The sequence below is a fragment of the Henckelia pumila genome, chromosome 4 (genome assembly GCF_033568475.1).
Source record: "Henckelia pumila isolate YLH828 chromosome 4, ASM3356847v2, whole genome shotgun sequence".
NCBI classification, from domain to species: Eukaryota; Viridiplantae; Streptophyta; class Magnoliopsida; order Lamiales; family Gesneriaceae; genus Henckelia; species Henckelia pumila.
Window position 1 is genome coordinate 116,272,713 of NC_133123.1, and position 13,659 is coordinate 116,286,371.

Consider the following 13,659-nt stretch of genomic DNA (forward strand, 5'->3'; position numbering starts at 1 on the left):
ACGGTCCGAACTGGGTTCGGAGGCTCCGAACCGGGCATGATTCCCACGTGTAGAGTGCATTTTTGACACCTCAATCAGGCGGGAGTTCGGACGGTTCGAACTGGGTTCGGAGAGTCCGAACTGTCACTTGTCCGAGCCACTTTTGACACATGTTCTGTACTGAGTTTGGAGGGCCCAAACTTGGGTTCAGAGGGCCCGAACTGGTCCGTGTGCTCCAAACTGTTTTGGTCCTTCCAAAGTCATTTTTGGACCCCCGGGACCTACCCCACCATTTTCGGACGTTTCGGATCTGATTTTCCACTTATTTTCACCAAATAAGGACTTTTTAAACATGTTTTGACACTTTTAAATTATATGTCATTTTCTAACATGTTTAAAATCACTTAATCTTGTAAAATGGAACCGGGCTACTACACCCACTCTAGGTTTCAAGCCTATCATCAGCTCTACAATGCAAATACCCATGCATCATTCATTTAGCTCTAAAAGCCTTAACTAAGCTATTGCATACTCCTAAATAATTTAAGGAGACCAAAGCTATACCTGCGTCCGTCGTTAGCCCACTGATGGCGACTATCCTGCAACTAGGGGCACACCTCTCCTGCAGCTCCACAGCTTTGAGCAAGGCTCCACTACACGAGCACTGCTCCGCTACTATGTCAGACAGTGTCTGACTATGCTAAAATATATTTCCTACTCCAACTCTAAAATAAGAGTACCCAAAACCCGAAAATAGAGCCATGTGGGTAAAGGAGAGGAAAATGGTGCGAGTTGAAATGAACTCCTCGGCCCTCTATTTATGGAGCACGATTAGGCTGTCCGATCATGCATTCGGATCGTCCGAACTCGATCGGAGCCTCCGATCCTGCATCGGGCCGTCCGTACTGTGCCACACGTCAAAATCCTCACATGCAACCATATACCTGTCCGAACACGATCGGAGCCTCCGATCCTGCTTCGGAGCATCTTATCTCCTGCTGACGTTTCCAGTGAATGAAAGAGTGGGTGTCCGGTGAGCCAACTTGTGGCTAAGGGCTTTGATGACTTTTTGTATAAACAATCTTTTGTTTAATATAATTTACACTTTTATTAATGGCAATGACTTTATCTTTCTTCATATTGTTATATTGTGATATACTATTGTTGTTTTGATAAAGACCTTGAATATACTATAGTGTATGTAAGATGTGGTAGAACATGGAGATGTCTATCATGAAACACATCTTATAGTCACTGTATATTCTAAACTGTTCCTAGTCGATTGAGCCGTCCGATAATAAGGATAAGGATCGCTCGAGTTTGAGACTAGCATTTGCGATGCGGAGTACCACGTTTCATTGGTAAGGAACATAGAGATGTTCAAAGCATGCAAATGGATATTCATACGATGAATGATCGAACTACCCTATCCGGACTTTCCAAGTGGTTATCACTTATCGAGTGGATATAGTCCGCGGTTTTGGTTGTACACCATTAGTCCTTACTACTTGAGACATCATTGAGACTCTATATGCTAGTACTGTGCTTTGACTCGTTTACCGACTCTATTGGGGTCTTCAGGTGTCGGGATTGGGTACAGTTACAACACATGTAGGAGTCGATGCTTTGTTGTCAAGGATTCACCACATACTTGCGAGTGTGGATATCCTATGCGATCTGAGGAGATATTAGTGTGACGAATCTCTGGCCAGAGTACATGATGTGATTTAAGAAATGGTTTCTTAGTAGAACATGCGATGTCACTATTTGATCTTCAAGATGCATTGCATAGTTATCGAATCTCGAGCGACTCTCGATATACCAATGGTTGTTGATTCGATCGGGATATATGGATGAAGGGACCGTACTGTACGCTAACCAAAATCTACTGGTTCTTGTAGGCACTATCAGTGATACCTAGGGAATCATGGGGCGATGTTGCTAGGCGCTCATACCATGATTCGATGGGCAAGTCGGAAATTGTTGTTCCGAGTCACAAGGAGTTGTGAGCCCACGGCTAGCTGTATCCCTGAACCATTGAGGGTCACACAGTGTAATGGATTTTTAATCCCCGTTGAGATAGTTAAATTTAAAGAGTTAAATTTAATGAACGAAGAAGTTGGACTTCTTATTTAAGAGTAGAGGAGTAAGATTTCCTAAAATGACATAGGGATGGCCATTTTTGGAAATAACTGAATTCGGATTCAGAAAAATTTATCTTGACTTTAAAAGGTGCAGAAATGGTTTCTGTGCACATTGGTAAAATCGGTTTATCAATCGGAGTCACGATGAATTTTATATTAATTTCTGAACATGCGGGCTTTGCTTGTCGGGCCTGAACTTATGACTAATGGGCCCTAAGCTGTTAGTGGCCTACATTATAAATAAGTTATTGCAGTACAGAAATTACACACAATAGGTCACAATTTTCGAAAACCTAAGTAATTTTCTAATGTGTGTGGCCGCCCCCCCTTACCCTCTCTCGGTCAGAAAAATCCAGCCTGTGATTTTGAATTACAGTCTGGTTTAACGAATCAAATTCGTTAATCTCTTCGTAGAAAACTTCTGATAGATTTTCTAGTGCAATCTATCAGAGGGATTAAATCTCTATTCGTGGACCTGATTGAAGAACAGTTCATCCATCGGTTCCAGGGAGATACAACAAGAGCAGAGAAATCTGTTGGTGTCCAAAATCTCGATTCGAGATTAAAGGTAAAAATTTTATAATTGTTATTTAATTTTTACACACACGTAATTTAATCGTAAAGATTTGATACCCAATATGGAATTGTTTCATATAATAAATATTTTTAAACTTCCGCTGCACCGGGTATCAATCTTGTTTGATCTGAAAGCCGCGTTTTCCAACAATGAAGTAATATTTCAGGACAACTGGAAGGAGGGGTTAGGAGCCTCCGAACTCCGTTCGGAACGTCCGATCACTTTGGAGCTTCCCGGCTATTTTCGAGTGTTCTGGATTCATTTTCGAACTCCGTTAATCCATTTGGGATTTTTTTAATCATGTTTTACTAAATCTAAACATGATCACTTGATTAATTACTTATTAATCGTTAATTCTGGATACAGGTTACTACAGTGTAACACATAGTGGTTAACATCATTTCACTCGCCTCTAGCATGCGTCCCATGGTGTTCAACATGATTTCGATCATCTTCAGTTCCTTAGAGCTGATGGAATCGAGATGAACTGAATAGATCATCGCACTTTCTGATCCATAATGTTCTGGTGGTTCCTCGGACTCTTTTTCCTGTGTAGAAAAATCTTCACCTCCTTCGTAATGCTTTATGTGGTCTTCGACGACATTGATCCCACCGGGCATGCCATTTGTTTGGATCAGATTTTTGTTTGCATACAGGCGTGCCAGAAATGAATCGTACCAAAATTGAAAAAAAAATAAAAAGAAAAATCTAAATTCTATAAAAAAAATGATTACGAGTCCCGGTTCCACCGTCGGTCTCGGTTTCTCCGGTTTAACGCTAAAGAACATAAGAAATAACGAATGACAATTCTTAATAGCAATCGAAAATATTAACTTTGCTGCTAAAACTTGAAAATGACAAATGTTTTTCATAAAAAAAACATAAAAAGATACCACTGGAAACATGAAGGAACTAAGGAAATACATGCTGGAAATTTATACTGATATTCTAATAACATGAAAATAAAAGCTTGAAAAATTATGCAGAAAGTTTGCTGTAAAAATCGAGAGCTTTTGGAGCTTGATTTGTATTGATTGATTGTTTATTCTTTGTGTTCTACATGAATGCCCCTTTTATATGCTGGTTCCCGAGTCAGATCCTCAAGTGCTCACCTTCATTAGCCCACTAATTGCAGCACTAACAACCCCACTAACTCTTAACTGCTTTGACTTGGTTTTCCTCTCAATCTTTCTCAACTTAGTTCTTCGAGTGCCGAAGGTTCCCCGAGTGCCCAACTTTAACATTCCACTACTTGTAACAGTTTTGACTTGGTCTTCTATTCTTTTTTCGCTTGGTTCCTCGAGAGTCAAACCAGTATCTCGAGTGCCCAACTCCACCATCCCACTACTTGCATTGTGGGTCTTGGAAGTTGTTGAACAAATCTTTGTAGTTTTTGTAGCTTTATTGTGCTTTAATTCACCGAGGCCTATCATTAAAATTTTTAATTGATTAAATGATAAATTAATAGCACAAATTAATTTATGGATCAAACACTTCCACAATCAAATCTCCTTAATTTTTTATAGGATCTTTCTCACTTTTAATCCTCACGTAGAATATCTTTAACTCTCTTTTTTTTGAACGAAAAGAAAAAATAATTCATATGTGTATAAGGATACTCTTTTACATGGCCCATTAATTACACTCTCTCACTAGAATTCGACCAATCCTAATAATGATTTCTGCATATTAAATTTCATACATAAATACATATAATTCTTGAGTCGACATTATAAATCACTTATTTGACCCAATTAAATTAGATAATATATAAATATAATTGACATTAAATAGGTAAGTATACATTAAAGAGAATAAAATATTATATAGACATAAAGGATAAAAAATAACTATCTAGTTTCCTTGGCAACCATATATCTAATCCATCTACTATATCAACATGAAATCAAAACGATCTTTGTTACATTTATTCATAACTAGATCCATCAACTATCACGTTACTAATATATTCAATGACATAGATCAAGTATGGATGTGTAGCATGTAAATTATATGCGATGTAATCAGAATTATTTTCAACTAGTCCAACTTTATTCTTGAACGATATCTAAGAAATCATAAATAACATTCAGAGTTTAAAGATTGAACCATATAATTTATTCTGCAGAATACAAACATAAAAAAATGTATATATGTACAAAAAAACATCGAAATACAAACTCACACTAAACATGTACATCATCGAATAGTACAACACCCATATGATTAGTATGCTCATGAAAGACTTTATGTGGTAATCCTTTATTAAACAGATCTGCAATCATAAAGTTTGTCCCAATATGTTCTAATTCTATGGTAACTTTACGACTCTGAACTCTTTTTTTAATAACAAGAAACTTGATGAATATGTATTTTGACTTCGAAGAGCTTTTATCTATTGTTATTGGAATAAATTATAGCGAAATTATCATCACAACGTATATTCAATTGTATTTCAATATTTTCCACAACATGAAGCCTAGTGAAAAAATTTTACAACCATATTCTATGATTCAGGTCGGGTCCCTATATCATCGGGCTTACCATTGACGAAGGTATAAGATATTTTAACCATATCTTGAGCGTCGAGAAGTAGAAGGGTGATATCGAGGTTTTAGTGAATCCATACTCAAGTTGTGACTCTCGACATCAACGGATGCACGACTAACGAATGTATAGTCCTCAATACCTAACAGTCTTCTAGAGTAGCTGTTGGATAAGTAAAACCTTCTAGATAAGAAATAGTGATTTGATGTTCACTTGATATTTAGGCTTGGATTTTAGAGCATGTGATCCTAGACCAGTTGGAGGAGCATAGGTATTGTCCAAGATATCTAGGTTTGCGTATGTAGTTGTATGTGTTGCATTTTACATGACATATTGTATATGCATATATTATGTCATGATTTTTATGTTGTGTGAATTATGCATATCATGTTAATCCTATCATGTTCTTGAGATAGCTATCTCTGTTAGTGAGAATCTCTCAACCCTCTATTTTTTGGAAGATTGGACACTGGAAGCCAATTTCCTTGGCCATGGTTGTTAGGGATAGTAGTTTTCCACGATCTTGATTTGGTGTGGAAGACACCTCCTGATACGACGTCACAGTGTTCTACACACCATGACACCTCCATATTGAGCATGTAACATTATTTTGATCCCGGAACTATATACTCATACTTTTGTACAAGGCAATTTATCCCTCATGTCCTTGATTTTATACTTAGACACCCTATTCCATGAGACAAGTCTCAAGTTAGACAGGCTAGTTGGAAGCCACCGTTGAGCGGCCAGTACCTTTGGTGTAATCAAGAGACGGTTACTAAGTTATTTGTATTCTGGTTTGACACTTAGTTCGATTTAGTTGTATAACAATTATGTTTAATATTTATTATTTCAAGATTGTAATATGTTTAACTACTTAAATTTTTGATGTTCAACTTATCATGTTTTATAATATTTAATTTCATGCTATTAAGTTCTATTTAGTAGGTGATTCGGGTCGGGTTCCTACAAATCCTCCACTGGATCCAATCATTGAGGAAAATTTTCTCTTAGGCTGTACATAACAATTCCAAAGTTTCTTCTACTGTTCTTTTGATTTACAATGCTTTCAACTTGGATTTAAGTTTTCTTATTTTTCATCTATCACAGTGGGCTTTACAAATTGAACATTTTCCTTTGTCTTTGTCCAGTTGTGATTGAGTACCAGTTAATAAGAGGTGCAATCATTTTTTATGAAGCCAAGATCGGTTCTGTCTCCAGTAGAATTCTGTAACTTTTGTATTTTTTTCCCTAAATAAATAGAAGACTTTCCATGCATTTACCAATAGGTTTAGTCTTTTTTCTCCCTATGAAAACTATCGTAATATACACTTTCATTCTTAGTATTTAACTTAATAACTTCTGCTTTTAGAACCTCACAACTACAGAACTACTCTATTGCATAAAACTGTGCCTATTTTTTTGTTCACTTAAGTTTTTGTTTTCAGCCTTAACTTTCTCAAATGTCTGAAAAAGATTTTGGTACTCTTTCAATTAAGCTTTTGTTTTCACCGATTTTCCTCAGCTTCTCTAACGAGTTCTAGCCATATACCTTAAGTTTTCTAGCTAGTTCTAGGGCAGTTTAGCTTTGGGAAGCTTCGAAACTAGTTTCGGCTTGAGAAGGGCCACCATCAGATCGAGACTTTATCAACGGACTGACGGCTGACATAGATATAACCCTAAAACTTTGAGTAGTGAGTTAAGAAGCATATTTAGTAATTCTGAATATGGTATGATAGTAATTTCAGTATGTTGGTACTGTTTAGGTTCATACTAGTAGACTTTTGTCATATTGTTTAGTGAGGTACGCGAAGTACTGATTGAGATATCCAATGGTAGTATGCACACTTATATGTTGCATTCTTATCTGTTGCATTATACATGATTTAATGATCCTTGTACTGTATTGTGGACGATTGCGTATCGAGAGCTATAATGTACGACGGGACCCTGCGGTCTCTGATTACCCTGGACATTGTAGGTCCACGTCTTTTTTATGAGTGTTGGAGCCAAAACATGCATAGGGCAGATAAGAGAATACACTCTCAGGCGCCTCTATCCAAAATTTTGTGTACTCATACATTTTTGTATTGGGAAATTTTTGCTCACATCCTTGTTTTCATCTTGAACACTCCATTCCACGGGACATGTCTTAGGTTGGACAGATCGGACGACCAGGGCAGTGGCTAGAGTAGTTGAGTTCTCGATGGTGATCCATTTGCAGTTTATTTGGTTTCTCGTATTCTCATGCAGAATTGTGATTAGTACTTTGATGGTTGTATTAATGTTTGAGACTGTGATTATCGTCTGTTTTCATTTGGGGTTGTAAGAATACTCAAGTTGTTTATGTTGTTTATTTGATGTTGTTAAGTTTAATTATGCATGCTTATTAGTATGTTTAGTAGTGGCTCGGGTAAGGACGCTACATCAACTGTGGTTGGCAACTAAGACCTGTCTCTTATTTATGAGTACAGTATACCACTTAAAGAATAAGTGCGGAAATGGTCCATAGTACTTTAGTAAAACAAAGTAATAGGCAACATATAAAAGAAACATGATTGTTTGTTTCTGGAAGGTTGAAGGATAAAATCTTTCTATGTTTTTCCTTCTTATGTTTTCAGAAGGTATCATTAGAATATTTTGATCATCACAACATTTGTACAAACCCGCTTCAGTATACTTATCTTTGCCTACTGAAACTCCTAGAGCTGAACTTTAAATGCTATGCAATAGAAAAATTTTGAAAAAATATCTTTACATAGATTACAAATACTCACTTGAATGAAGAACAAAGATTTACATGATTTGTGAGTAATTCAATAGTACAAATGATCATTTTGATCAGATGAACTTTGAGTGTTTGATGCAAGTTGCTTTAGCAGTAGCCTTGTAAGATGCTCGCTATAATAATTCGATAAATACGAAAGTCACACAACTATGTAACAAAACATAAGCAGCACATCATATGTCCAAATTTAAATGAAAATTCAACAAAGAATAACTTCATCAGTTTATGTTTGTAAAAACAAAGAGTAACTTCAAAAGCTACAATAAATATGGTTTATATGAGTTGGTATTTACTCCGGTCGGGGACGTGAAAACCATGGAAGTCGATACAGATGCAGATTCGTTTTTGCTGCTGTTTTGATTTTCAAACATGGGATTCTGGGCTTGTGGGGCTGTGTTATTTGAGGTTGAATCTTCATCTTGAGACTTGTTCTTTGATCCCATTTTTTCCTGTTCCTTAGCCTCTTCCAGGTACATTTCTTCTACCATTGCCATCCATAATTGAACCCGAGCAATGATGAACCAATTCGACACCTGATTTCAAAGCAAACCAACTCAAGTTTTACCCAAAAAAAAAATACAAGCAGAAAACATTCATTGATCAAGAACAAAACATTGCCTTGTCTGAATCCTTGGGATATCTGCTCATTTCAAATACAAACAAAACAAGACTCATATGCATCGAAAAATCAATCCGAAATCCAACCAAAAAGTCTCAAACCATGTATTCGAGATCACCAAACAAATCACGGGTGGAGGAAGTGCTCGAAAATCCAAGAACGAAGAACAAAAATAGATCGTTTGGAACTATAAATCAAGAATAGTTCAAGACAATAACACATAACATACCAATTCCCGTAACAGATCAGAATTGACCAAATATCTCCTTTCTCAACATAGCATGCTACAGTTAACTCAAGTATTTGAAGAACAAAAGGAAAGGGTTCTGCAATCTTATCATGGGAACCAGATTCCCGGGACTAAGCTGACTTTTAGATTGAATTATGCATCATTTGGTGTAGGAGAAAAGCATATTGATGGAGGCCCTGGACACTCTATTTTTGTTGGGGATTTAGCACCAGATGTTACAGACTATCTGCTGCAGGAGACTTTCCGAGTTAGTTATCCATCAGTTAGAGGAGCCAAGGTTGTGACAGATCCAAACACTGGCCATTCTAAGGGATATGGGTTCGTTAAGTTTGCTTATGAGATCGAGAGGAATCGAGCGATGGTTGAGATGAATGGTATCTATTGCTCAACTAGGCCCATGCGAATTAGCGCAGAAACACCCAAGAAAACAACTGCTGCTGTCCCACAATAGTATGTTGCAGCCAAAGGTGAACTTGTTGGTACACATTTTCAGATCAGTCAGATCTAATATCCGGAGCAGCGAAAGTTTAAAAATTTTTCTTTTTTGATATGGAACGATTCCATATCATGGGTATCAAATCCTTACGATTAAAATAAAAAAGTAAAATAATAATAAAAATTATAATTTTACCTCTTCAAGCTATGGCTTGATTAATGGACTCCAACAGATTAAATCTGCTCTTGTTGTAAATCCCAGGAACTGATGACTTGCTCGATCAATCTCCGGAATTAGGTCCACGAACAGAAAACTAAAACCCTCTGAATGATTGCACTAGAAATCAATCAGATGTTTATCAAAGAGATTAAACAGATTTGATCTGTCAATTCAGAATGTAATTTTTTTTATAAAAATCACAGACTGAATTCTCTCAAAAAGGGACAGGATTTTCGAAAAACCCTTTAGAATATATTATATGATTTTCGAAAATTGCAAGACTTGAATTGTGTTGTTTTCGAAAATTACACACCCATATATATATATATAATTTCTAGACTGGATTAAGTTATATGTCTATTAAGACACTAACTCCTTAGGGCCCATAATCCATAACTTAAGCCCAACAAGCCAAGCCTGTTATTATAGAAATTAATATAAAATTCATCATGACTCCGATTGATAAACTGATTTTACCAATGTGCATAGAAACCATTTATGCACCTTTTAAAGTCAAGATAATTTTTCTGAATCGAATTCAGTGATTTCCAAAAATGCCCATCCCTATGTCATTTTAGGAAATTTCACTTCCTTTAGTTAAGAAGTCCAACTTCTCTTTCGCTAAATTTAACTCTTTAAATTTAACTATCTCAACGGGAATTAGTAATCCATTACTTGTGTGACCCTCAATGGTTCAGGGATACAGCTAGCCGTGGGCTCACAAGTCCTTGTGATTCGGAACAACAATTTCCGACTTACCCATCGAATCATGGTAAGAGAGCCTAGCAACATCGCCCCATGATTCCCTAGGTATCACTGATAGTGCCTGCAAGAACCAGTAGGTTTTGGTTAGCTTACAGTACGGTCCCTTCATCCATATATCCCGATCGAATCAACAACCATTGGTACATCGAGAGTCGTTAGAGATTCGATAACTATGCAATGCATCTTGAAGATCAAATAGTGACATCGCATGTGCTACTAGGAAACCAAGTAACCTAAAGCACATGATGTACTCTGGCCAGAGATTTTTCACACTAATATCTCCTCAGATCGCATAGGATATCCACACTCGCAAGCGTGTGGTGAATCCTTGACAATAAAGCATTGACTCTTATATGTGTCGTAACTGTACCCAATCCCGACAACTGATGACCCCAATAGAGTCGGTAAACGAGTCAAAGTACAGTACTAGCATATAGAGTCTCCATGATGTTTCAAGTAATAAGGACGAATGGTGTACAACCAAAACCGCGGACTTATCCACTCAATTAATAATAACCACTTGGAAAGTCCGAATAGGGTAGTTCGATCATTCATCATATGAATATCCATTTGCATGCTTTGAACATCTCTATGTTCCATACCAATGAAACGTGGTACTTGGCATCGCAAATTCTAGTCTCGATCTCGAGCGATCCTTATCCTTATTTGCGGACGGCTCAATTGACTAGGAACTGTTTAGAATATACAGTGCTTATAAGATGTGTCTCATGATAGTGATCTCTCTTTATTCACTATCTCATCTTACTTATACTATAGTATATTCAAGATCTTTATCAAAACAACATTATTATATCACAATATAACATTATGAAGAAAGATAAAGAAAATGCCATTAATGAATGTAAATTATATTAAACAAAGATTGTTTATACATAGATTCATAAAAGCCCTTAGCCACAAGTTGGCTAACCGGGCACCCACTCTTTCAATCTCCCACTTGCCCTAAAGCCAACTAGTCATACTACGTAGTCCCATTGCTTCGCGATGTTTGTCAAACAATGGTCCTGGTAAGGGCTTAGTAAGTGGATCAGCGATATTGTCTGCAGAGGCCACTCTCTCGACAGTGATGTCTCCTCTTTCCATGATCTCCCGGATGATGTGGTATTTTCTCAGTATGTGTTTGGATCTTTGATGAGACCTTGGTTCCTTTGCATGAGCAACATCACCAGTGTTGTCACAGTACACCGGGACTGGACCAACAGCTTCAGGAATGACCCCGAACTCTTGGACGAAATTCCTCATCCAAACGGCCTCTTTAGCAGCAGCTGATGCTGCAATGTATTCTGCCTCAGTGGTGGAATCCGCTATGGTGTCCTGCCTGGAACTCTTCCAAGAGACAGCACCACTATTGAGCATGAATACAAATCCAAAGGTTGACTTCGAGTCATCCACGTCACTTTGGAAGCTAGAGTCGGTATAGCCTTCCAATTTCAATTCTCTTCCCCCATAAACCATGAATACATTCTTAGTCCTTCTTAAGTACTTAAGAATATCCTTCACAGCTTTCCAATGCATTTGACCGGGATTGGCTTGATATCTGCTCGTGACACTCAGAGCATAGGCCACATACGATCTGGTAGATATCATCCCATACATGATACTCCCTATGGCTGACGCATATGGTACGTGTGTCATTTTCTCTATCTCTTCGTCAGTCTTGGGAGACATTTGACTTGGATAGAGAAACTCCATGGCACATAGGTAGATGTCCTCTCTTGGACTCATCCATAGAAAACCTATTCAATATGGTGTCGATGTAGGTTGCTTGAGTGAGTCCTATCATTCTCTTAGATCTATCTCTATAGATCTGTATTCCTAGAATATAGGACGCCTCACCCTAGTCCTTGATCGAGAATCTACCTGATAACCATATCTTTGTTGACTGCAACATTCCTACATCATTCCCAATGAGTAGGATGTCATCAACGTAAAGCACTAAGAATGTCACAGCATCCTTAACCACTTTCTTGTATACGCACGGTTCCTCCGGGTTCTTGATGAAACCAAAGTCCTTTATTGTTTCATCAAATTTCTGGTTCTAACTTCTTGTTGCTTGTTTGAGACCATAAATTGATCTCTGAAGCTTTCATACCTTATGCTTGCTTCCCATGGATGTGAATCCCTCGGGCTGCATCATATAGATCTATTCCTTAATGTTTCCATTAAGAAATGCAGTCTTCACATCCATTTGTCATATCTCATAGTCATACCAAGCTGCTATGACAATAAAGATTCTTATGGACTTGAACATTGCAACTGGTGAAAAAGTTTCATCATAGTCAACACCTTGTCTTTGAGTATAACCTTTTGCGACCAATCGTGCCTTGTAGGTCAGTACCTTATCATCAGGCCCAAGTTTTCTCTTGTAGATCCATTTACACCTTATTGGAACAATTCCATCGGGAGGATCTACTAAAGACCAAACTTGGTTTGTATGCATCGAGTCTATTTCCGACTGCATAGCTTCAAGCCATAAGTTCGAATCATCATCAGAAATTGCATTCTTGAAGTTTCTTGGATCACATCCAATGTCGGGTTCACTTTGATCCCCTTCAAGAAGCAGACCATGTTGAATAGGAGGTCTAGAAGTCCTCTCGGATCTTCAAGGAAGAGGCGTGTCAAGTATTGGTTCCAGAGGTGCGGGATCGTTATTTTGTATCTCGGGTTCTTCTCATATTTCTTCGAGTTCCATCATCTTGCCTTTCTTATCAAGTAAGAACTCCTTCTCCATGAAGGTGGCATTCCTCGAAACAAACACTTTTGTTTCAGTAGGATGATAGAAATAATATCCGATTGAATTCTTTGGATACCCTACAAAATAACATAAGGTGGATCGACTATCCAACTTATCTCCCACTGTTTGCTTCACGTAAGCAGTACATCCCCAAATTCTTAAGTACGAATATTTAGGAGCTTTTCCATTCCATAATTCATATGGAGTTTTGTTCACTGCTTTAGTGTGGACATTGTTTAACAAAAATACCGCCGTTTCAAGTGCATAACCCCAAAACGAAGGTGGGAGCTCAGTGAAGCTCATCATAGATCGAACCATGTCCAACAAAGTTCGATTGCGATGCTCCGAAACGCCATTTAGCTGAGGTGTCATAGGAGGAGTCCACTGAGAGAGAATCCTATTCTCTTTTAGATAGCCCAAAAACTCGGTACTTAAGTATTCTCCACCTCGATCTGATCGAAGTGCTTTAATACTCCTACCTAGTTTTTTTTCTACTTCAGCCTTGAATTCTTTGAACTTTTCAAATGATTCAGACTTATATTTCATCAAATATAAATACCCGTACCTAGAATAATCATCA

The 13,659-nt window shown here is 37.6% G+C and overlaps 1 protein-coding gene across 1 annotated transcript; it reads left to right on the forward strand.

Annotated features, from left to right (window-relative positions):
* Window positions 1-8,935: 8,935 nt before the first annotated feature.
* On the forward strand, window positions 8,936-9,355 carry LOC140861603 (polyadenylate-binding protein RBP47B'-like). The gene has a single exon (XM_073264625.1). The coding sequence runs from the start codon at window positions 8,936-8,938 to the stop codon at window positions 9,353-9,355; it is 420 nt and encodes a 139-aa protein (XP_073120726.1).
* Window positions 9,356-13,659: the final 4,304 nt, after the last annotated feature.